Raw genomic sequence first — 22,837 nt, forward strand, 5'->3', positions numbered from 1 at the left:
AAATCACATCTAATGCAAATCTTAGGTACCTTTGTTAGTAAACAATATGCATACATACCTAAAACAAAACAAAAATTATATATGAAAACAAAAAACAAATGAAAAACCAACAAAAAAAATACAAAAAATAATGCATAAATGTTTACGACTTTATATACATTATATTTAAATGTATATCACATAAGGTCGCGCTTTATAAGAAATACAAAACATAAAAGAAATGAAAACGTATTTACTAAAATGCATAATTCAAATGGAATATGACTTTTTTTTAGGTCTCAGCTAAAGTAAAACAAACAGAAAAAAAATACAAAGGCTATATAAATCATACAATATGATAAAAATAAAAATGAATTAAGAAATGGAATCCCCTAATTGTATGTGTATTTGTAAATTATTTAAAAAAGAGTCCATGTTAAAGTCGAACGAAAAACGGAAACGGGATATGTCGTCTAGAATGGAAATTATATTTATTTGATAAATTAGTAAAAAAAGGAAACAAAAAGGAATAAAGGAAAACGACAACACAAAAATACATACATAGTTCTATGTATACATGCAATGCAATGCTCTATATACAAAAACAACAAATGACAAACCGAACAACTTTTAAATTGCTTAAATAAAAACAAACAAAAAAAAAACACTTGAAATGATATTTTAAATGGGAGGATATCAAAAAATTAACTGAAAGCTCAAATTTAAAATTAAAACGGAAACGGATATGGTATTTTTCCGGTATTTAAGTGTTGTGAGTTCGCTCAAATCAGTGTTGTAAAACAGGGAAAGCGTAAACCTTTTTGTATCGCGGGGTCACACTGCCTTGTGGGTTCGTGGTATCTTTCGGCTGCCCCACTACGGTCACATCATAGTTTTTTTTTGTATCTAAAAACCAACCGTAAAAATAAGTTTAAGCAAAGCATCTACGTATAAGTTTCATTTTTTTCCGTTAAGTGTAACAATTATTTATTTTTTAAGTGCGCCTTCAATAAGAAAATGTCATCGCGAAGGTAAATCCAATAGGAAGTACGACAAAGTGCCCACACGCACACATACTCGCGCACGCTGCTCTGCTGCTCGACCGAGAGTGTATCTGTGTGTGTGTGTGCGAGTGTGAGCGAATGCCAGTGTGTGTGTGTGTGTGTGTATGCGAGGCACATATGTACACACATTACCCGCCCCACCGCCCCCCCCTCCCACTTCGTCACACACCATACACTGGCACACACGCTCCCAACTGGGCTATTTACATATGTATAAGTAAAGGCAGAGCAAAAAAAAAAAACAACAAAAAAAAAATGAAAAAAAAAAAATAAAGAAAAACAGAAACAAAAATTTCTGAGATAAAAAGTGCAATAAGGTGCCGAACGTGAACCCACACCAGCACCGTCATCTGTAAGCTGTGTGGCCGTGGATGCAACAAACAGTGGCAGTTGCAATTGCGATTGCAGTTTACGGTTTACAGTTTACATTTTACGGTTACAGTCCGTTCTCTCCCTACACCACCCTACACCTCCCATTTCCCCCCCTTTCTCCCCCCCTTTTACGACCCAAATACAAAAAAACTGCTACTCTACACCTCCAGCTGTTGAGCTGTTGCTGGGCAGCTGTGAGATACACCCAAGGAAATAGTACTCACGTATTTCTGTTTTTTTTTTTTCATTTTCATTTCTTTTTTATTTAATTTTTTTTGTTGTTGGTTTCACCTGGTTGAGGTGTACACTCTCTGCATGATGTGTGGAAAAGGTGGGGGGTGGGGTGTGTGGGGCAGGGCCTGTCCTTCCCCAGGCGGGGTACCTTTTCCCTGACCTAGGTACTCCAATACCTGTTACCTTAGCTACACCAAGAGAAAAAGAAACATGTGCGTGCGCTTAGGAGGCCCTAATTGGACAAAATTTATATTTCGATTCTTTTGGGGATTTAAAGTGTCTTTTTTTACGACTTGTTTATTCATTAAAAAAATAGAGTATTTAATCAACTAAAGTAATAAAGCTTATCTATGAAAGGGTCTTAAAAAATGGAATTACTTTTTCAGAAGAATTTTAGTTTATTATTTGAATTATTGTTTTTCTAATAAAAATATTCAGTTGATTGTTATGTTAATGTTATTAAACGAATAATCATGAAATAAAATTTATTTTAACTAAAAAATTAAGAAAACAAATTAAATAAAACCAGAATTTGTTATTAAATGAAAATACTTTGGTTATTATTTTTATTATAATAGGTTTCTTCATAAAATGTTTATTATTATAAAGTATTATAGTATTTTTTAGTTGGTTCCAAAATATATAGAACTAAAAACGACTGCCCATAAACTAGAACCCAAATAAAACCAACATTTTCATGACCCTGATCCTTAATCCTTTAAAAACTTGAAATAAACCCAAAAATTTCTATTATCTTAAACTAATTACTAAATATTAACCCACCCACTTATTAGATGGTTCCACCCAACGATATCTGGCATCGAAGCTGAGAAACTGTTACAGGACGAGGGCTTCGATGGATCCTTCCTTGCCCGCCTCTCCTCCTCGAATCCGGGCGCCTTCACGCTCTCCGTGCGCCGCGGGAACGAGGTGACCCACATCAAAATTCAAAACAATGGCGATTTCTTTGATCTCTACGGCGGTGAGTAGGATCATACTTTAATAAAATATACACATTTATTAATTAATTAAAAAATTTACAATTTTTTAGGTGAAAAGTTCGCCACACTGCCGGAACTGGTACAATACTATATGGAAAATGGGGAGCTGAAGGAGAAGAATGGCCAGGCCATCGAGCTGAAGCAGCCGCTGATCTGTGCCGAACCCACCACGGAAAGGTAAGTCGGGGATTATTTTATGATATTATAATAATACTTTTGTAATTGGATAATATGGTTTAAAGCTAAGATAATAGAATGCTGTTGTATATTATAACATTTTTTAAAAGTTAGAGAGCTTTATAGAGTTTATAAAGTTTCCTTTTATAATTAGGGTACTTTTATAGAGTTTTGATCCATAAAAAATGGCTTTCATTTATTAAGAGAGAGTATTTTTTGCATAAATAGGTATTAAGACATATTATAAATCCAGAAAATACAGAAATACCTTGAAATAGTACTTCTAGGAGCAATTTTGGAATGAAATATATGAAGAAAACATATATATACTTTATATGTTGGATATATTAAGTTGGGAGCTCCCTTTCTTAATTATTTAGGAGGCATTTTGTCATTCTTATATAAGGTATTTTGAAATGTAAAGGTTATATTAATAATAAAAACCAAATTCACAGGAAAGTGTCTAAAAACAATAAAACTATCATTATAATATATCATTTCTGCCTCATATGGAAATATGTATAAGTTTATATGGTTTATGTTTACCTTTTATAGCCTTATATAAGTTATTAAAAGTTAAATAAATATTTATTCTATAAAGGAAAGCCATTTGTCTTTCTTTTAATGTTTTTTCTACAAAAACTTAATATTCCTATATACTATATACAAAATACTACCCTAATATACAACATCCTCTAAAGTAAAATAGTTCACCGCAAAACCAACCCAAGCCCCAAATCAAATCAACCTCCATAGTGCCTATCTCTGCATTTTATAGCCCTTGACCCAATTGTTGATATCGCACTGCTCAAGGATAAATTATTCTCATTTTCCCCATTTTGTATTTGCTTACTTTGTATTCATTTATCTTGTTTATAAGCAATATTTAAGCGATTTACCCTAGTTTCCAAATACTTTGATGAATAAGGATTTTACTTTAGGGGGCGAAAAGGCGCCACTACAGTCTTTTTTTTGGAGGGGAAGCATTTTCGTTTATTTAGAAAACAGCTGTTGGCAAATGCATTAAAATCAGAAAGCGTAAATAAACAGCAACAACAGCAGAAGCAGCACAAATTATGTTGTTTTGTTTATGAAGAGACACCATGGCGTATACGCAATCACACGCACATGTATGTCATTGGTTGGGTGTGTGTGAGTGCGATTGCAGACGCGCTGTCTGCTGATGCGTGCGCTGTTAGCCAACCAACAGCTGTTAATGTCACTGTTAATGCTGCACTAGAGCTGTTAGATAGGCACTGAGAAAAAAATAGTGATTGAGAAAAATGGGAAATAATATTTTTATAAATAAAATAAATCATATCCAGACGGGTTTTAAATTAGAGATTTATTGTAAATAGTTTTAAATTTAAAGAACTATTATATTTTTAAAGTTAAACTATATTTAAAACCTATTGGAACCACCTTCTGAAAATGAAATAATTCGTAAACCAGATTTTTGTTCTTGTTCTTATTATGCAAAATAAATGCTTTTGGGATCGTCTTTTTTAATTTACGGCCAACTTTTTAATTTACCCACTTTTGTGCCCCAATGACGTGCTACGGGGCTTAAATTAAAACAGAACCCTCATCGAGAACCCAAAAATAAAATAATTATGATGCGAAAAACCTTGTTTACTGACGTCATCTCGTACTCGAATCAGAAATCAAATGATTTTTTTCGGCACTCGCACTCTCAGATCGATTGGGTGAGCAATTAATGAATGCAACACCTTCTTAAGTTTAAAAATAAAACAGAGCCCGTGATCGAGAGGTTTTAAAAATAAAATCAGGTACAAACAAAAAAAACGGTAAACGTCACAGGGTTTTAGGGAGGAATTTTTAAAAGCTTTTGATTGAGAAGAATCTTAAATGTTCTTAAAGATTATAATAGGATTTTTTTTCATCAAAAATAACTATTTGTTATGTTTAATTAATAATACAAAATATGTAAAACTTTTAGAAGTAAAGCTTCTTTTTCGACCAAGTTAAGAACGGTTGGGGTATTTTTAAAAAGTGCTTCTTAACCAAATATAGGCGGAGAACCAAGGGAGGCGTGGTCATCAGAGGTAGCTGACCTTTCCGTTAGGATGCGGAAAATGCACTTTACAAAGAAAGACAATAAAGAAAGAAAGACTGAAAGAAAGAATTGAAAGAGGGATCTCGTAAAATATTTGACAACGGTCACAAAAAGGCAAAAAAAAAAATTAATAACCAAGAAATACAATAAATAACAAAAATATTTTGCGCGTGTGGGTTGTAAAAAAAACAAACAATGCATATGCTTGTATGGTTACCAATTTGTGGGTGTATATATATATTATAAATGCCTATTTGTTTCAGTGTATGAGTGATCAACAGGTGAGTGAGTGAGTGAGTGAGCCAGTGAGTGGGTGGTGTGACTGAGTGGGTGGCTTGGCTGTGTTAAGTGGAATTAGAAATTATTCACCCACAAAATAATATAATTTCTCGGCTTTGAACTCAAAAGCTTTGTTAGCAAGCTTAAAAAAAGAATGTACAAAAAATGGAAATGTTTTGTAAAATATTTTGAATAACTCTTAAAAGTTTACAACTCTCATTAGTGAAATAGCTTTTTAAATATTTTCACGAGCTACTCTGTATATCTCAAGATTTCATCATAAATACTACTAGTTTATAGTAGTATGTATCTCGGAAAAAACTTTTTCCAGATATTTTTCAATTTGAAAATGTCAGTCTTGAACTTTAATCTTGTCGGAATTCTGTGATTGTCTCTGTCCAGGGGATTGTTGTGGAAAATCATTCACTTATTATTATTTATTTTTGTTTACCCACCTGAGTACCTACCTGCCCGCCACTTGCACTTAAACGTTGCAATTAAAAAAAAAATGATCATTTAATTAATTGCTTTAGTTTCGAGCACTTTCTTCAATCTTTGTTTTTAAATAAACAACAATCAGTTGCACAATTAACTTTTCAATTTCAAACTTGGAAATATGTGTGTTTTGTGTATTGTATAATACTATATAGCCCCGCCCACTGTCCACTGTTTAACGCCCAGTGCCCCCTAACCCTGCCTCGCAACCCTGCCAAGCTCATCAATCAGAATCTCAAGTGCCTGAAATGCTAAATGCTTTCAATTTTCGCCATTAAGACAAGCCTACAAATGCCTTATAAATGCCATACACGTAGCACCAGACTGGTTATATCTTTGAAGCTAAATCTAAGGCATCATAGAGTATAGGATGTATGTAGTCTCATCCCTCGTAGAACCAACAGACAATTTGATTATATAGCCCAGTTCGAAATAATGATACTGCATAATCTGTACGGCACAACTGTACCTGGAGCTCTATCAAAATAGATCTGGAATTGTGACTTATATAATTCAACGAGTTACATTAATTATCCGCCAACTAATCGAATATTGAATACTTGAAACTTGTGGCTTTTGAGAATTGTAATTACAAGATTAATTAAAATTCAGATGAGTAGATATAAGAATTCAAATTTAAAGATAATTTCTAGATAATTTGAAACTATTAGAACCCTGTGTGTTCTTTCCCGTTTTTTCTGAACTGAATTACAAAACGCACGTATACCAAATACCTATATATATACTCTCAGATATATACGCAGATTGGAGATGATCGTTATATTTGGTATCCTATAAAGTGCCCTCTGAGAACGACAATTTAAAGCTCTCGGCACGAACCGCAAATGCGTCCGTTCCTTAATTATTTATTCAGGTAAACCCCTTTGGAACAAAAAAAACAACAGAAAAAAAAATCATCGAAAAAAAACAAAGAACCCACCGAACGTTGAGAGAGACAATAAATGGTATTGGCGGGGATATATGGATATGGTTATGGATCTGTCAGGGGGTTCGGAGGATGAAAATCGAAATTGGCTTACCCAGCAGGCCAATGAACTGTTTCATAACAAAAAAAAACAAGAAAAAATAAAAAACTTCCTTTGAAAAAAAAAGGAAATCTTTTTCGCCTTTAAAGTTAAGTAAGTCCCCCGTGGACCTAATGAATTACTCACAAAAAAAAGTAAATTATACGAGTACATGTCTAAACGCACGTAGCTCCATCTACTGATCCAGTAATTTCCCTCTAATTTATATAGCCAGTTATCGTAAATCTTGGCAGATATATAGTTTCGGCTAGGTAGGGCATGGAAAATGTTCTAGAGGCAATCTCATAAATCTCCCATCCCAGGAACTGGGGAAACCCAAACACACACCCCAGTCATAACTATATGTAACTAGAAACCCTCATATGACACCCGCTAATTATTTAATATTTATCAATATCCAATAGATGATATTATCCAATAAGAGGAGTACCCCATCTTGAATCGTCCATCAAAAATACGAGAATTGTAATTTTGTTCATATTCTTAACTGCTGCTTCCTTATGGCTGCAATGTGAGTGGGTGTGTTCGATTCCATTCGAGTCTTTCATAATCGGCATAGATTTCTCAGTCCTTGGTTATCAATTCCCTGACTGGCTAACCCATTTTTGGATTATACTTCCGACCGGCACGCTTTAGGCTTCGCCTCGCAAACCAAAAAATTATAAAAAATTAAAAATATGTACCTTAAACCGAAAACGGCTTGACAGTCGCATAGTCACGTGTGTGGTTGGCATTTTAATAGCCTAAGCTTTAATTATTAACAATAAATTATGTTTATTTTGTGCTTTTGAAGCCCACTCCCTGATTTTTATTTCGGGATGCCTAAAGGTTGCTAAGCTGGAAGATTGAAGATATAGTTTTATGAGTAATCCTCTATATATTGAATTATTCCATTATTCTTATGTATAGGAACCTCCTCGCAACCCTCGGAGACCTAGTTTTTAGTGTGGTTTTCCATCGGATCTGGTCACCATCCTGTTCGCATTGATGCATGCAAATGTTCTACTTACATTCATGGGGGTTTTCCCCCAACCTGATTTATGCTTCTCCAGCTGCAACTCGTGAATATGATCATGTGGCTTTAATATGCATTTTGTGTTCTTTCATTTAAATGAAAATGGTCATACGGCTTTTGATCTATGGCTATTAATAGAGTTTTTTTTAATTGGAATTCCATATAGTTGTTTATTTGTTCTTTTATTCTTTTGTCACTGATTATTTTTGCATTTTTTCATTCGATTGTGTGTTCATTTTGAGTGATTATTCATTTGTTCGTCTATTTATGGGTCTTTTGGTTAATTTTTCAATTCTTCCATGTGTTCATTTCTTTGTTTGTTTATTTTTCCATGAGTTCATTTTTTCTTGTGTTCATTTTACCTTTTTTGTTCATTTTTTCATGTGTTCATTTCTCCGATAGTTAATTTTTCGCTTATATAACATTCTTCCTTTCCCAAAACTATTCTTTGAATTAAAAATTCAAATAGTTTCTAACCCTAACCACACCCTTTTTCTTTTAAAAAGAATATCGAAAGTTCTCAAAATTTTCATATCCAAAGTTCCTTTATTCTGATTCCAAATAAAAACCAATGACGAAATATAGGAAAAATAAAAACTAAATAGTTTGTCATCAGATTGGAGGTGTTGGGTTCTGTTTTTTGTACTTTAGTGTTTTTTTGTGTTTTGGTCGCACGTCTGCCACCAGAATTGAGCTGTTGTTTTGGCCAAAAAGTATGCTGGGCACGTTCGCTCCTCTGACGTCTGCGCGCCTGCGCTGTAAGAGCGCTATAGATCGGGCTAGCTCAAGCTAAGTAGTATCTCCTCCTACCGCCCCCCGCTTTTGAAAACCCCTGTAGAAAAAAAAACTCCTCGCCTAGATGACCGCCAGAATTGTAGTTGTTGCCGTGCGGTTTCAGTTTCATTTCCGGTGGCAGGCAAACGGACAGTCAGACGGCGCTTAAAACGCTTTTCGTATTTTATTTTTTTTTTTCTTACAACCCAGCAGCAACAAAAACAGAAGCACAACACTCATATCACGAAATGACCATTTTCGGTTTGGAATTAATTTTCTGTGTTTTTGCCTTTTTTTTTGTTCTTTCTTATTTTTTTTCTTATTTATTTTTATTATTGAAATGTATATGATTCGGATTCTGATTACGATGAATTCAAGCAGTGATTCATCCCTGCAGGCGGCATGTCGGCAAGGCAGGCGGCGGTACAGTCATCAAAAAAATACTGAAAAAGCCTAGAGCCGTCGCACTCTCACTTTATGAAAATTAAAGTAAAAGTGTTAGGAGGGAACAACTTTCAAAAGCAGAAAAAACAAACAAACCCAAGTGGCGCCAAATGAAAATCAATTGAATTTTTGTATCAATTATATAGAATTTACTTTCAATTGATAAAAAAACCCAAGATATCAAATCAGGAAGACATTTCTTTTTAATCTAGAAAGGAGTTTTTAAAAAGATAAATATGAAAGCAGTATTCTTTGTTAAGAAAAAGGTTAAGAATGTGCCTTAAAATACTTAAGAGATATAATCTGTAAAGCAGTTTAAAGCTGTACCTTTATTAAGAGGATCTACAAAAATCAAGCATCACACACGCCCACTGCTTATCAATGTCGTTTGTTGTCGTCAGAAAATCCCCAACCAATAAATGCATACTATATGTATTCCATGTCAAGATTAGCAGGAAGGGTTAACCAGAACACCGGAGCAGGTTAAAAACCGATTTAAAAACAAAAAGCGCCGTCCAGAAACGTACAAGATTCATTCATACGCCAGAGCTTAGAACGGAGGCAAGCCACCAGTACACACCATCAACCCACAATCCAACCCACTGGAAAAGATCTGAGATCGGAGAACCGAGCCGGAGCCCGGAGACCGGAGAATCGGAGAAACGAGAGAGCACCGAGACTGAGGAGGCAAAAACAAGCTAAGAATCGAAGGCAAAAAGCTTCAGACCCGGCAGCTGGCGCTTCATTCTCGAGTTGCGGTCCAACGAGTTAACACGTCGCCTCTACCAAGCAGTTTTATTATAAAAATCGCGTCAAGCAGTTTACGTATTTTGTTTGTTACTTAATTTTTTTTTATTTGAATATTACGCGAATTATGCCTTCATCTACATTTGTCCTGGAACATTTGGTGACGGCACAACTACGTCTGGAGGAACAGGAACAGGCTCTGAAGGCTCAGAAAATCCAAAAGAATTCTCCAACAACCACTATTTGTAAAACCACAAATCCTTTGAAGAAGTCGTATGAAAAGAAGCTGTTGTCGGCTCTTAAGAAAATTGTGCAATAAAATAAATAAACAAAAACAATACTATAGAAACTATAGACATTTCACCTTAATCGAGCTGACTAAGATCAATAAAAAAAAAAAACAAAACAAAAAACAAAAACAAACAAGCGGCGAAAATATAAAAAACAAGAATACTAGTTTTCTGAGTGAGTGTGTGGGCAAGTTGTTACATAAACAAAAAAATAAATAAAGTAATAGCTAATAAAAAATATATACATCTCTCAAAAACAAAACAAAAAAACAACAACGCATTATTCCCCGCTGTTGTGGAAGTTTTTTACATTTATTTTTTAAAAGTGCGTGTCAAGTGAAGAAATTAAAAAATAAAAAAATCAAAATGCTGTTCAACAAGTGCCTGGAAAAGTTGTCCAGTGTGGTTAACCACAAACTTCAAGAGAAACAAGTCTACAATAATAATAATAATAACAATAACATAAATAATAATAATCTAAGTCAGAATAATAATAATGCCTATAATAAGCAAAGAAACTTTGAATACGAAAGAGCTATTCAGGCTCATTATGGCAGTAAGGTGGAAAAGTCCAGGGAACGAACGAAAACAAAGTCCGGCAAACGGAAGTCAGTGCCACTTGAAAAGGACGATATATCGGAGGATATATCCACACCTTCCACTGGCAATTGCATGACGCACGACGAACTGGCCCAAATAATAAGGGGCGTGGCCAGAAATCAACCAAATTCCATTTCAAATCGAAACCAAAGTCAAAATAATCAACGCCGAACACTATCCGCCCAGCCATCTGCCTGTCATTCGAATTCCTCATCCCAGGAATCCTTGCATCATCATCATCAGTCCGCCAGTCCTGCCCCGCCCACATATGCCTCATATCCGGCCACGCCCACCTCCTGGTCAGCCACGCCGCCCCAGTTTCCGGCCCCCTTCGGAGGAGCTGGCTCCGAGAGCACCCTATGCCTTTTGGCCAATATGCGGTTTCAGCTTCACGGCTATAAGTAAGTCGGAGTTAACAATAAAAATTAATAAAAACCATAAAAAATATTTATAATATATATTTATGATCATACAATAATAATAAAAAATCTAAAAGGCAAGCAAACAACGTCAACGAATCGCGATTAAATGATTTGGGGCGCGTGCGAAATTAAATGTTAATTGTTATCAGAGTGCGAGTTGTTAATTTGCTACAAAAAAAAAATATATATAAATTAGGTGATAAAAAATAAATCAAAAGCAAGGTCTATTAAAGGGTTTTTCTTTAACTACAAAATATATAGACTCTTAAAATATTTACAATATTTTACAAAGAAAAGTGTTACAACTTTTAGTTTTCAAGCTTCTATTTTTGTAGTATATTTTGTTTAAGCTTTAAAATCTTTTTTTAAACCATAAATTTATATTTTTTATTTAAAGTAATTTACTGAAGGTACATTTGGAAAATTATTTATATTTTTTTAAGACAAACCTCAAGACCTAGAGCCTCTTGCCCAGTCACATGTCTATAGAGAAGTAAACACATTTTTGAAAGATTTCTGGAGGCTAGAGGGGAACCAAAATTTGGGTCCAATCTGCTGCCCATTAGCATTAACCCTAATAAGGGAAGCAATCACTGAGCAGAGAGCTGAAAAACACACACAAAAAAAAACAACAGAAATTGTCATGTGTTCGAAATTGCCACGCAAAATGAGTAAATATTTACGCAAATCACAAAATGACAAAAACAAGCAATCCAATCTCCCTCCGAGAGTCGTAAATTGACATTCTAATATGAATGAAGGGGAATTGGAATTGGAATGGGAATGGATCTGTTTAGATCGCTTTTCATATATGGAATATAAACATACAACTCGAGACACACCAATTCTCACCCCCTCACTCAATTAAGCCATTTGTTGACTTGTTGTCTTATTGATTTGAAAGGTATTCTGTAAAAAAATGTATATATAGGAGTATCTAAGAATTACGCACTCCAGTTTTCAGGGGAACTTGATCTCTGCAACATGATATCTTTTTCTTTGGATTTATTATCTTTTCATACTGCCAGCGTATGTTTGTACTGTCTACATTCTTTAGGAGATTCCAATTCATTTACCTTCTCTGGGATCTGTGGATCTTTGGAATTTTTTTTTACCTTTTTTGTCTTTATTATCATGGCTTTGTGTCTTGTGGGTCTTTATTTATTTGATTACTCTTATTAAGAGGTTACTGTAACTTGAAGAAAAATATATAGACTTAGCCTTGATTATCCTGATCGGTGTCACCACTTGATGATCCTTTAGTTTGAAGGTCTTAAGTGTTTTTAAGTGTATTATATCCTTAAATAATTTAAATATTTTCTTTAAATATTTTTTTAAACTGATTATCCTTCTAAAAAAATCTATAGTCATATCCTTACCTAAGAGGGTTTGTTATCCTCATCGGGGTCACCACTTTAATGTTTGTTTAGTTCCCGATTGTTTTAAAAAGTGTATCACATCTTCGACTTTCTTTCCTTAACTGTCTCTTTTTATATTTTATTGTGTGGGCAGTCGCTTAAGTCGAAGAATTCTCAATTCGCACATTTCCCAAAAATTATATTTACATATGTATATGGAATATCTATGCATATGCTTATAAATTATCTTCGACTTTCGTTTGAGCCTGAATTGGAATTGTTATTTATGTTGATCTTTATCGCGAATTGATTCATTATACTCTGGCAAATATTTATTTTTTATTAAATAGTTAGCAACTTTACAAATTTTTGATTTTTTAAGTTAAATTGCACAATTTTTGATTATCTTTATTGGCCATTATAAATCATCTTTAACGATCGGCCAATGATTTGGCAATATAACTATAAAAGTTGTAGTCTGATGATTTCCGGTGTTGTCTCGTCACTTCACTAGGTCAACAATGGGGTTCTACAACGGGCCCCCATTAGTTTCCCTTTAAAAAAATACACCTTTTTTTTTTGCCATATGTCTGATTAACAATTTATAAACTCACACATTTGTTGTAATGACTTCTGTTTTGCATATTTCCGTTTTTTTTTTCCATTGCACAACAAATTGCATTTACCTTTCGTATTTTTCTGTTTTTTCTTTATTTGCTGTGACTGATCAAATAAATTCGCTTTAATTTTTGCAAATTCATGCAAAAGATGCTCAGTTTCTCAGATGCTCTGAATGGAAAGACCCTTTTTGAAAATATCAAATTTTCCAAAAACTATGATCATATAACTGCTTGCTTTATGGAGTCCTTGAACTGCTTGGGGAGTGGGTGAAAATGGCGGAGCTTGTAATCAAGCTGTTAAGATTGATGACTTTCCCAGTAAAAAAAAAAAAATTTAAGTTAATTAAACGAAGGCAAGCCGGCGGCGTCAGCTCCCTCTACAACCTGTTTCGCTGCCGCCTTTTTCCAGGTGCGTTGGCATACAAAAAGCACAAAAATACAAAACAAAAAAATAAGCATAAGTAAATAAAACGCTGACAAACGAACGAACGAAAAAAATTGCGCACTTTTCATGTAAATCTGTTTGTTGACCTTAAAGGCTTACGCTTTCATGAATGGCTCCCCAGCTTCCTTCGTATGCATAAAAAAAAATTAAAAAAAAAAAAAAGAAGTTTTATTTATAAATGCAAGTGTAACTGTAAATGATGCAAAAAGTTGTGAAATTTTCACTGACGTACTCCGTACTTCTGATAATAATTCAGTTGATATTATATTTTTGGCAGACAGTGGAGACGTTGTAAAAATTTTCAAGTATTATCGTCACACTGCTAAAATTAAAGATCAACATTGAAAACTGGGTGGAGAATGACACAAAGGATCTGATCTGATTGAATATTTGGGATTGGATGTCAGAGGGTATGAATATGAAATTGCGATCGCAAATAAACGATCGACTAAAAAGCAACACAGCGATATGTGCTAATAAGTAGACTTGGACCAAAAATAAATATTGAGAACCTTTCCATATAAAAAAAATATAAAATATTCCATGTGTGTGTTTTTGTTTTGAATCATCTTGAAGAATGCGCAATTCCATAAGAACGGAAATTATTACTAATAGTAGGTAATGTAGAGACTGCTTTAAACGAATTTCAAGCAGTTTTGTTGTAATGACAAGTAACCTGTCTTCTTCAACTGCTTGTCGTAGGTTTTCACTTCCGTTTTATTCATTTTACTAAAAATAAACCTTATAAACTGATTCTTATCATTACCAAATTCACCTTGAATCTGTAACAAGCTAAATTATATTAAAAAAAAAATATATATATATAGAAAAAATGGAGAGAGAAAGAGACAAACGAAAAGCATTGAAATGCACGACTGTGTGTGGCACGCTCTAATGTGTAATGTTAATTGTTTCTACATGAATTTCTATTAATAGAAAAACTCGCATACGGAAGATGTATTGATTTTTTTTTTTATTTAATAGAACTTCAAATACATAAAACATGAGTATATAGAATACCAATCAATACCAAATCAAAAATCAAACTCCCAAGTCTTGATGAAATATTTTATGATATCTACGACCTCTTAAGGACAACAAAGTATGTTTGTTAGTATGCTAGAATTTGCTCGAATTCCGTATTTTAGATATATTTATTTTGTATTTTATTTTATTTTTTATTTTTTGTATTTTTTTGCTGCCAACGAACTCAAAATCGGGGTAAACGAAGAAGCAAACAATAGCAAGCACATGGGTCGTTAATGGTATTCAAAGCAAGTTTTTTAAGTTAGTGTTATTTATGCAAAATAGTTGGTGGTAAGGTAAAACAAAGCGTAACCAAAAAAAAAACGCACAAAATCAATGAACTTTTGTCCAAAATATTTCACAAAAAAATATATATGTCATTCAATAAGTTGATATCATTTTTCCCACAAGCAGTGCAACATTGAGCTTCTTTAAAGCAGACGACTTTTTCTAGACTTCTAGAGATTTTTTGTTTTTATTTTTTTTTTTTTTCTATGTCATCACCTTAAATTCAACTTCAATTCGAATTGCACAGAAACTAGCTAAATAACGAATTTATCGATGGCAATCTCAAGTCTGTCAAGTCAGACGAGTCGACTTATAAGTCCAGGTCTCACTTTTGAGCTTCGACTTTAGTTTCAAGCAGCTTTCTGGCTTTGATTCAACTTGCACTTTTCCACACGGCGTATGCGTGTTTTTTTGCTCTCTACCCCTCTACAGCTTTGCTTTTTTTTCCAATATTTGTTATTGGTATTGGTATTGCTAATGCTGTTGCTTTTGTTATTGTTATTGTCGCCTTGCATTTGACTGTTTTCTTCGTTTTTTTTGTGCAAGTGTGAACCTATTTTTACAGGTCAACATCTATTACGTGCTTTTCTAAGAGTTTTTAACAAAAAAAATCGATAATTATCGATAAGTTTTATAATTCATTTAAAAGGCAATCACAAAAAATACATTTTAGAGATCTATTATATATATTAAGTCTTGGGCTTTAAAAAAATACCCATAAACCATTGACATACTTTTTGAAAAAAATAGGGAAATACTGTAAAATACTGATAAAATACTGAAATAATATATGAAAACCTTTTGGTTTAAAAAGACTTACACTAAAATATTATAATATATTTATGTAAGAAATATTATTAATGATTGGGAGTGTTACTATGATGATCAAGTTTTGGAATTATTTTATAAATACTGATACAATACTGGAAAAAATACTACAAATCTTAAACTAAAGTTAAAGAATTAGGAAGCTCAAGTTTAGAATCAAACTCTAAAACTCTAAAAATTTTATAATTTAAAAGCCTAAAACTTATTATAATTCTATAAAAAAAATGCCCTTTAAATATTTGAAAACTTTGCAATCTTTCGATGCTCTACTGTAGCTATAGATTCGATTTGTATTTGCACTGCCTGGTTCCTACTTATTTGTGTTGTTGTTTTTGTTGGTATTGTGGTTGATGTTGTTGTAATTGCTGTTGTTGTTGTTATTGGTGCTATAGCACTCGTATTTTGCGCTTTTGCGCGCTTCTCAAACATGCGCCCATATAGTTTCGTATAGTTTGTAATTGCATTTCAAGCGAGCACGTAGTCTCTCAGTCAGGCACTCTCGGGTTATTGAATTTTGTCAGTCAGTCAGTTAGACAGTTAGTCATTTAATCATTTAATCAGTTAGTCACTTAGTCAGTTAATCCAATAATAGGTATAAGCATTAAATTTCTTATAAAATTCTTGTATTAATCTATTAATTATTGCATCTATTTTTTTTTATAGATGGTTTCATGGAAATCTTTCCGGCAAGGAAGCAGAAAAATTGATACTGGAGCGTGGCAAGAATGGTTCGTTTCTCGTCCGTGAATCTCAAAGTAAACCCGGCGATTTCGTTTTATCCGTGCGTACGGACGACAAAGTAACCCATGTCATGATCCGATGGCAGGTAAGTTTTGATTATTTTTATGGTTTTGTCAAACACCTCATTTTCCTTGAAAATATTAGCATTATTGCAATATGCAATATGCTAATTACAAATTACGAATCGATGCCAGCCAACAAAGTTGTGTTGTGGGCATCTACTGGCCATAGCAAATCCATAAAGTAAAGTTCCTCATCGCCTGACCTTGGACTCTCTTGGTGTATGTGTGACGGTATTTGTATGTAACTTACATCCACATCCGAGAGACTCGTGTGCATTTATTAGCAATACTGTATATGGCTAAAAATTTGCAGTGAAAACTCTTTAAAAAAGACTCTCTTTTTAATTAAAAAAATTAATTTTTACACTTAACTTAAGGTTTGAACTAAAACCACACTTAAAAAAAGCCAAGAGATTATAATTACCTTATAGTTTTTGTTGTTCCATTTCTTGTACCTTCACTGTACCATTATTTAAAAGTTTTTACAAAACCATAAACTATAAAAATAGGGGGAATTTTTCTTAAAACGGAAAATTTATATTTCAAATATGATGGAAATTCCAGGAGAGTTTTCTACGTTTTCTTCGTTTTTATTCAAAGTTTTATTTAAAACTAAATATAGACACTTTGAATAATGTCATAGACTTCTCAGCTTCTCAGCTACTTAACAATGATCTCTTTGGATCAAGTTTCAATGTAATTCCCCCATCCAAAAAAAAAAACACTATTACTTTTGACCGTGTGCGGTTATTGCGGTTGTGGTTTTACGGGTTTATGGACTTACGGACCTACAGTTGCAATTATGCCATTTACATGTCTCGTTGGCCTTTTTCCCACTTTTGACATTGCAGTCACGTTTTCGATTTTATTAGCTAATCCCTTGATTTAACGCTCCATCGAATTCCCACGTGCTTTGTCTTAATATTCATTATTTATTAAATATAATGGTTTTTTTTTGTTCTTTTGTGCTATCAAAAAATTCCAGGATAAGAAATACGATGTTGGAGGCGGTGAATCCTTTGCCACATTATCGAAACTGATCGAGCACTACAAACGTAATCCCATGGTGGAGACGTGCGGTTCAGTGGTGCATCTGCGCCAGCCCTTCAATGCCACAAGAATAACAGCAGCCGGAATCAATGCACGGGTGGAGCAGCTAGTTAAGGTAAGTTATCTAGGAACTACATATGTCTTAAATAATAAGAAAGTGTTGGGGATGGCTAAAGAAATATAAGTTTTCTCGAAGGACCAAAATGAACTATTTGGTCTAAATGTCTCGAAGGACCAAATCTAGCTCTTTAGTCTAATTGTCTCGAAGGACCAAAATTCTTACTAATAATTTAGTCTAATTGTCTCAAAGGACTAATTCCAGCCAATACTTTAGTCTAATTGTCTCGAAGGACCAATTTTAATTGAAATTCTTCTATTTCAGGGCGGCTTTTGGGAAGAGTTCGAGTCACTGCAGCAGGACAGTCGGGATTCCTTTTCCCGAAATGAGGGCTACAAGACGGAAAATCGCATTAAGAATCGTTATCGCAACATATTGCCATGTAAGCTCTCAATTTTTTCACAAAATCACACCCAAAACCAATACTAATAATAATATTTTCCTTGCAAAAATAGATGACCACACTCGTGTCAAGCTGCTGGATGTGGAGCACAGCGTGGCCGGGGCGGAGTACATAAATGCCAACTACATACGATTGCCCACCGATGGGGATCTGTACAACATGAGCAGCTCGTCGGAGAGCTTGAACAGCTCCGTGCCCAGTTGTCCCGCCTGTACGGCGGCCCAGACCCAAAGGAACTGCCCCAACTGCCAGGTGCTGAACAAGACCTGTGTCCAGTGTGCCGTCAAAAGCGCCATCCTGCCGTACAGCAATTGTGCCACCTGCAGCCGCAAATCGGATTCATTGAGCAAGCACAAACGCAGCGAATCCTCGGCCAGCTCCTCGCCCTCGATAACGGGGTCCGTGAATGGTGTTAACAACGGACCCGGCACCCCCACCAATCTCACCAATCATCCGGCAGCCGGCTGTCTAACCGGATTGCTTAAAAAGCATTCCGGCGAATCGGCCTACGGCAGCGGTAACACTGTCTCCGGATCCGGTACGACGGCCGAAAGAGAAAGGGAGAGAGAGCGCGAACGGGAGCGGGAAATGTTTAAAACATATATCGCCACCCAGGGCTGTCTGCTCACCCATCAGGTGAACACGGTGACGGATTTCTGGAACATGATCTGGCAGGAGAACACACGGGTGATTGTGATGACCACCAAGGAGTATGAGCGCGGCAAGGAGAAGTGCGCCCGCTACTGGCCCGACGAGGGCAAGACGGAACAGTTCGGTCCGGCGCGGATACAGTGCGTCTCCGAGAACTCGACTAGTGACTATACGTTACGTGAGTTTCTGGTCTCGTGGCGGGATCAGCCAACGCGTCGGATCTATCACTATCACTTCCAGGTGTGGCCGGATCACGGTGTCCCAGCCGATCCGGGTTGTGTTCTCAACTTCCTTCAGGATGTCAACACACGCCAGAGTCAGTTGGCTCAGGCGGGTGAGAAACCGGTAAGTCTACCTTGAGATCCTCCTTCTAATTATTTATCTTCTAACCTTTTATGGATTTTATCTTGGTGGTATTTTTTAGGGTCCCATTTGTGTACACTGTTCGGCGGGAATAGGTCGTACTGGCACGTTTATTGTGATTGATATGATTCTCGATCAGATTGTACGAAATGGTGAGTCCAGTTTAAACCTGGCCCTAAAGACTGGCCCTTTATTTAACAAAACTTGTCTCCCCCTCATAGGCTTGGACACCGAAATCGATATCCAGCGTACCATTCAAATGGTTCGTTCGCAGCGTTCCGGCCTGGTCCAAACCGAGGCCCAGTACAAGTTTGTTTACTATGCGGTCCAGCATTACATCCAGACCTTGATAGCCAGGAAGCGAGCCGAAGAGCAGAGCCTCCAAGTGGGTCGCGAGTACACAAACATCAAGTGAGTCTCTATTGGACCTGAAAATCTTTTAAAGTTTAATACTAATTTTTGATGGTAACTCTTTCGTTAAAAGGTACACGGGCGAAATTGGCAACGATTCACAAAGATCTCCATTACCACCAGCAATTTCTAGCATAAGTTTAGCCTCAAGTAAGACGCCATCGACGCCGTCGACCTGCTCCTCGACGGACTCGAGCATGGGTATGGGAATGGGTATGGGTTTTGGCAACCTATCGGCCGGATCGGGACCGGGAACGGGTTCGGGATCTGGTACTGGCACGGGATCTGGCAATAAGCATGCGGGAAAGCAGCAACCACCGTTACCGGCCAATTGCAATAATAACAACAATGGCATCAGCAGCAACAATAGCAGCAACAACAAGGACACCAGCAACACGAGCAGCAGCAGCAGTAGCAGCAACAACAGCAGCAGCAGCAATGGTATCGGTGGCAGCAATGGCAATATAAATGCTATACTCGGTGGCATTGGATTGCGAAAACATCACCAGAGAGAGGATCAACTGCAGCAGCAGCAGCATCTGGCTGGTGGAGCATCAGGAGCAGGTAAGCAACAACAACAGCAGCATCAGCAACAACAACAACAGCCGGCACCGCCGATGCGACCGCGTGCCGGTATACTCAAGTTGCTGACCAGTCCCGTCATCTTTCAGCAAAATACAAAAACATTCCCAAAGACATGATGATGCAGCGGCCAATGCCGCCGGCAATTGTCGGCCAGCATCATCATCATCATGCTCCACCGAACGCCTCCCATGTGGATGCACAGGCATCCATTGTAGCACCAGCGCCGCCGCCGCGCAAAACATGACACATGAATTTCTAAGTCGGATGGTTCGAAATTCGAACATGAAACTGAAACTAGAAAGGAAACGGAAACGGAAATAGAAACACACACAGAAACCGGAAACAGAAAGAAAAACAAAAACAAACAAATGCCAAGAGAAATGATGTGGAAGAAAGGAAAAAGCAAGCCAAGCCCAAAAGAAAAGAAATACACTGACAGACAAAACGGGTTTCATTTTGTGACGCACCACCCACCCACCCGTACACCCAAAACCCAAAAAAAAAAAACAAAATTATTAAACAACAACCCACTTCCCACAACCCTTGACTATGTTTTACTGTTGTACTATTATTATTATTATTATTATTACTTGATATAATTTTTTTTTTTAATAATTGTAAATTATAGTTTTTTTTTTTTGTGTAATTGTGTGTAGTGATTAGATTGTATGTATTTTGTCTCGCTTTATGTTGTAAGTGTAACCCGCACAACCACACCTCTCCGCACCGCACCACCACCTCCCCCTCCCCCCGCTCCAAAAAAACAAAAATCGATATTTATGTATTAGTTTTTTAAGCAAAAAAAAAATTTCAAAACTTATTTTAAAAACTTTTGAAAATACTTTAAGAGGCAGAGCAGCAGCCTGTTCCCAAATTCCATAATAATCAGATTTTGGTGGAAATTCAAATTTTTTTTTAAAGATTTACACATTTAAAGATTTTAAAAATTTATTTAACAAAAAAAAGTGCAATTTTAGTTTGAAAACATATATAATTTTTTTCCAAAAAAAGTGCAATTGTTTTTTATACTTAATAATTTTATTTACAAAAGAAAATTGTAAAATATATATCGCCGATTCCACCAAAATTTTGTTTTGAGTTTCGAAAAAGGGAAATTATTTTTGAGCAACCTATGGTTTGAAAACTACAATATTAGGGCTTTAAATGTTGAGGAAAGTTATAGAATGTGGAGTTATAGAATACAAATATATGAAAAAAAAAAAGAAAAAGCGCTGATTGTGATTCGAGTAACAGCGAGAAGAGTAAATAAAGCTATAAGATACCAGATACAGATGAGAACGGGATGGGACAGCCGCCGCCAACCGAACAGAAATAAATCAGAAATATATATATAATATATATATATATTTAAAACAGAGGAGCAGAGATCAGAGATCGGATCAAATCGGATCAGATTAGAGAGTAGGAAAGATCGTCCCTAGGATAGGAATTCTCAAAAAAAAAAAAAGAAAAATCCAATTTGCAGGCAGGATGGCAGATGTATCTATTATATCCCTAATTTTCCCTCTACTTTCCACTCTTCTCTGTCCCCCCCTTTAATTTTTTTTAAACTTAACTATTTGTTTTTTTATTTAAGAGCCTATTTTGAAAATTTATAAAGTTTACCAATTGTGTTACATTTTAAATGAACGTTTTTTTAGTAATTTTTGTAAGTGTACGTATGTATGTGTGTGTGCCTCTCTAGCCCCCTCTCTCTCTCACTCGCTCCATCTCTCTCTATCTGTCTCTCTCTCTCGCTCTTTCTGTGTATGTGTGTTTTATTTTTTAAGATTAACGATTAAAAATATATATTTTATTTTTGCGAAATCAAACTCTATATGCAATATATAAGCACAGTACCTTGGACGCTGCATTGTTTCGTAATCTAAAAATTAAAATTAAAATTAAAAAAATTAAAATTATATACAGGAATAAATAACTCAATAATAAAACCCCCCCAAAAAAACACACACACTTTAGGCAGAAAAAAATATTTTAAACAATAAACAAGAATATTAATGGAGTAGACCAGCGGCAACAATCTAAGTAATATTGTATATTTAATATATATAAATATATATATTTTTTATTTTATCATATATTTTACCTTATATGCTTCTTTTGTAAGTGCTTTAAATTGTTATTCATCTTGATCTACAAACAAAAAAATAATACAAAAAAAAAACAAAATATGAAAATGCAAAACAGAAAACCGAAAAAAGAATAAAAAACTAAACAAAAAAAAAACGAAATATAAAAACACAAATTATATTTGTATTTATATATAAAAAAATAAACATTTTGTATGCGATAAATGGCAAACTTTTATTTTATTTCATTTATTTTTTTCTTAATAATTTTCAGTTTTAATTTCTTCGCTGGTGCATGTTGTTTTTCCCCTCAATTGTGAATGCCTTTTCCGTTTTCGAAACAGTTTTTTTTTAAGTTATACTGAATAAATACTAAAAATAAATACCAACAACACCAACATACCGAACTGATACAATAACCCAAGCCAAGTTAGGAACTCGGAACTATATACCCACAAGAGCCTTAAAGATATGCCTAAAGAAAACTTAAAAAAAAATAATAATAATACCAAAAGTTATTAAGATTCTCTTAAAAATAATACCAAAAATGAAAAAAGATGATATTGAGAGATAGCACAAGTGGGAAGAGGGAGGAGCTGTCCCTTTACCTCAGATAGAGCAATAAGTACTCATGTGTTCATCCACCCAATCGAATCGAAGGACCCAAGGCGATAACCCCCCATAGAAAGGACGAGAAGTCGGATCTGGAGCGGAAGAAGGATGTCGTGTGTGTGTGATCTAGTACTTTATTTAGTTAGTCTATGTACGATGATTCAAATACG

The 22,837-nt window shown here is 35.1% G+C and overlaps 1 protein-coding gene across 4 annotated transcripts; it reads left to right on the forward strand.

The window, feature by feature from the left end:
- Nucleotides 1-834: 834 nt before the first annotated feature.
- On the forward strand, nucleotides 835-22,280 carry csw (protein tyrosine phosphatase non-receptor type corkscrew). Of its 4 annotated transcripts, XM_017251077.3 has the most exons (11): nucleotides 835-1,010; nucleotides 2,444-2,631; nucleotides 2,701-2,827; nucleotides 16,245-16,407; nucleotides 17,370-17,549; nucleotides 17,817-17,934; nucleotides 18,008-18,951; nucleotides 19,031-19,121; nucleotides 19,191-19,380; nucleotides 19,454-19,944; nucleotides 20,052-22,280. In XM_017251077.3, exons 1-11 carry the CDS (start codon nucleotides 997-999, stop codon nucleotides 20,207-20,209), a joined length of 2,664 nt encoding a protein of 887 aa, XP_017106566.2. In that variant the 5' UTR covers nucleotides 835-996; the 3' UTR covers nucleotides 20,210-22,280. The 4 variants fall into 4 exon arrangements, with proteins under 4 accessions (XP_017106566.2, XP_070136589.1, XP_043065630.1 ...); XM_070280488.1 differs by lacking the exons at nucleotides 835-1,010; nucleotides 2,444-2,631; nucleotides 2,701-2,827 and adding an exon at nucleotides 9,699-10,995; XM_070280556.1 differs by lacking the exons at nucleotides 835-1,010; nucleotides 2,444-2,631; nucleotides 2,701-2,827 and adding an exon at nucleotides 16,038-16,173.
- Nucleotides 22,281-22,837: the final 557 nt, after the last annotated feature.

This window comes from Drosophila bipectinata, chromosome XL (assembly GCF_030179905.1).
Source record: "Drosophila bipectinata strain 14024-0381.07 chromosome XL, DbipHiC1v2, whole genome shotgun sequence".
Classification (NCBI taxonomy): domain Eukaryota; kingdom Metazoa; phylum Arthropoda; class Insecta; order Diptera; family Drosophilidae; genus Drosophila; species Drosophila bipectinata.

Bases quoted from the DNA above. Each gene is read 5' to 3' on its own strand.
- csw (XM_070280488.1), top strand. From the start codon at position 10,361: ATGCTGTTCAACAAGTGCCTGGAAAAGTTGTCCAGTGTGGTTAACCAC. The intron at 19,122-19,190 runs GTGAGTCCAGTT...TCCCCCTCATAG, and splicing joins CGATCAGATTGTACGAAATG to GCTTGGACACCGAAATCGAT. The intron at 19,945-20,051 runs GTAAGCAACAAC...GTCATCTTTCAG, and splicing joins TGGTGGAGCATCAGGAGCAG to CAAAATACAAAAACATTCCC.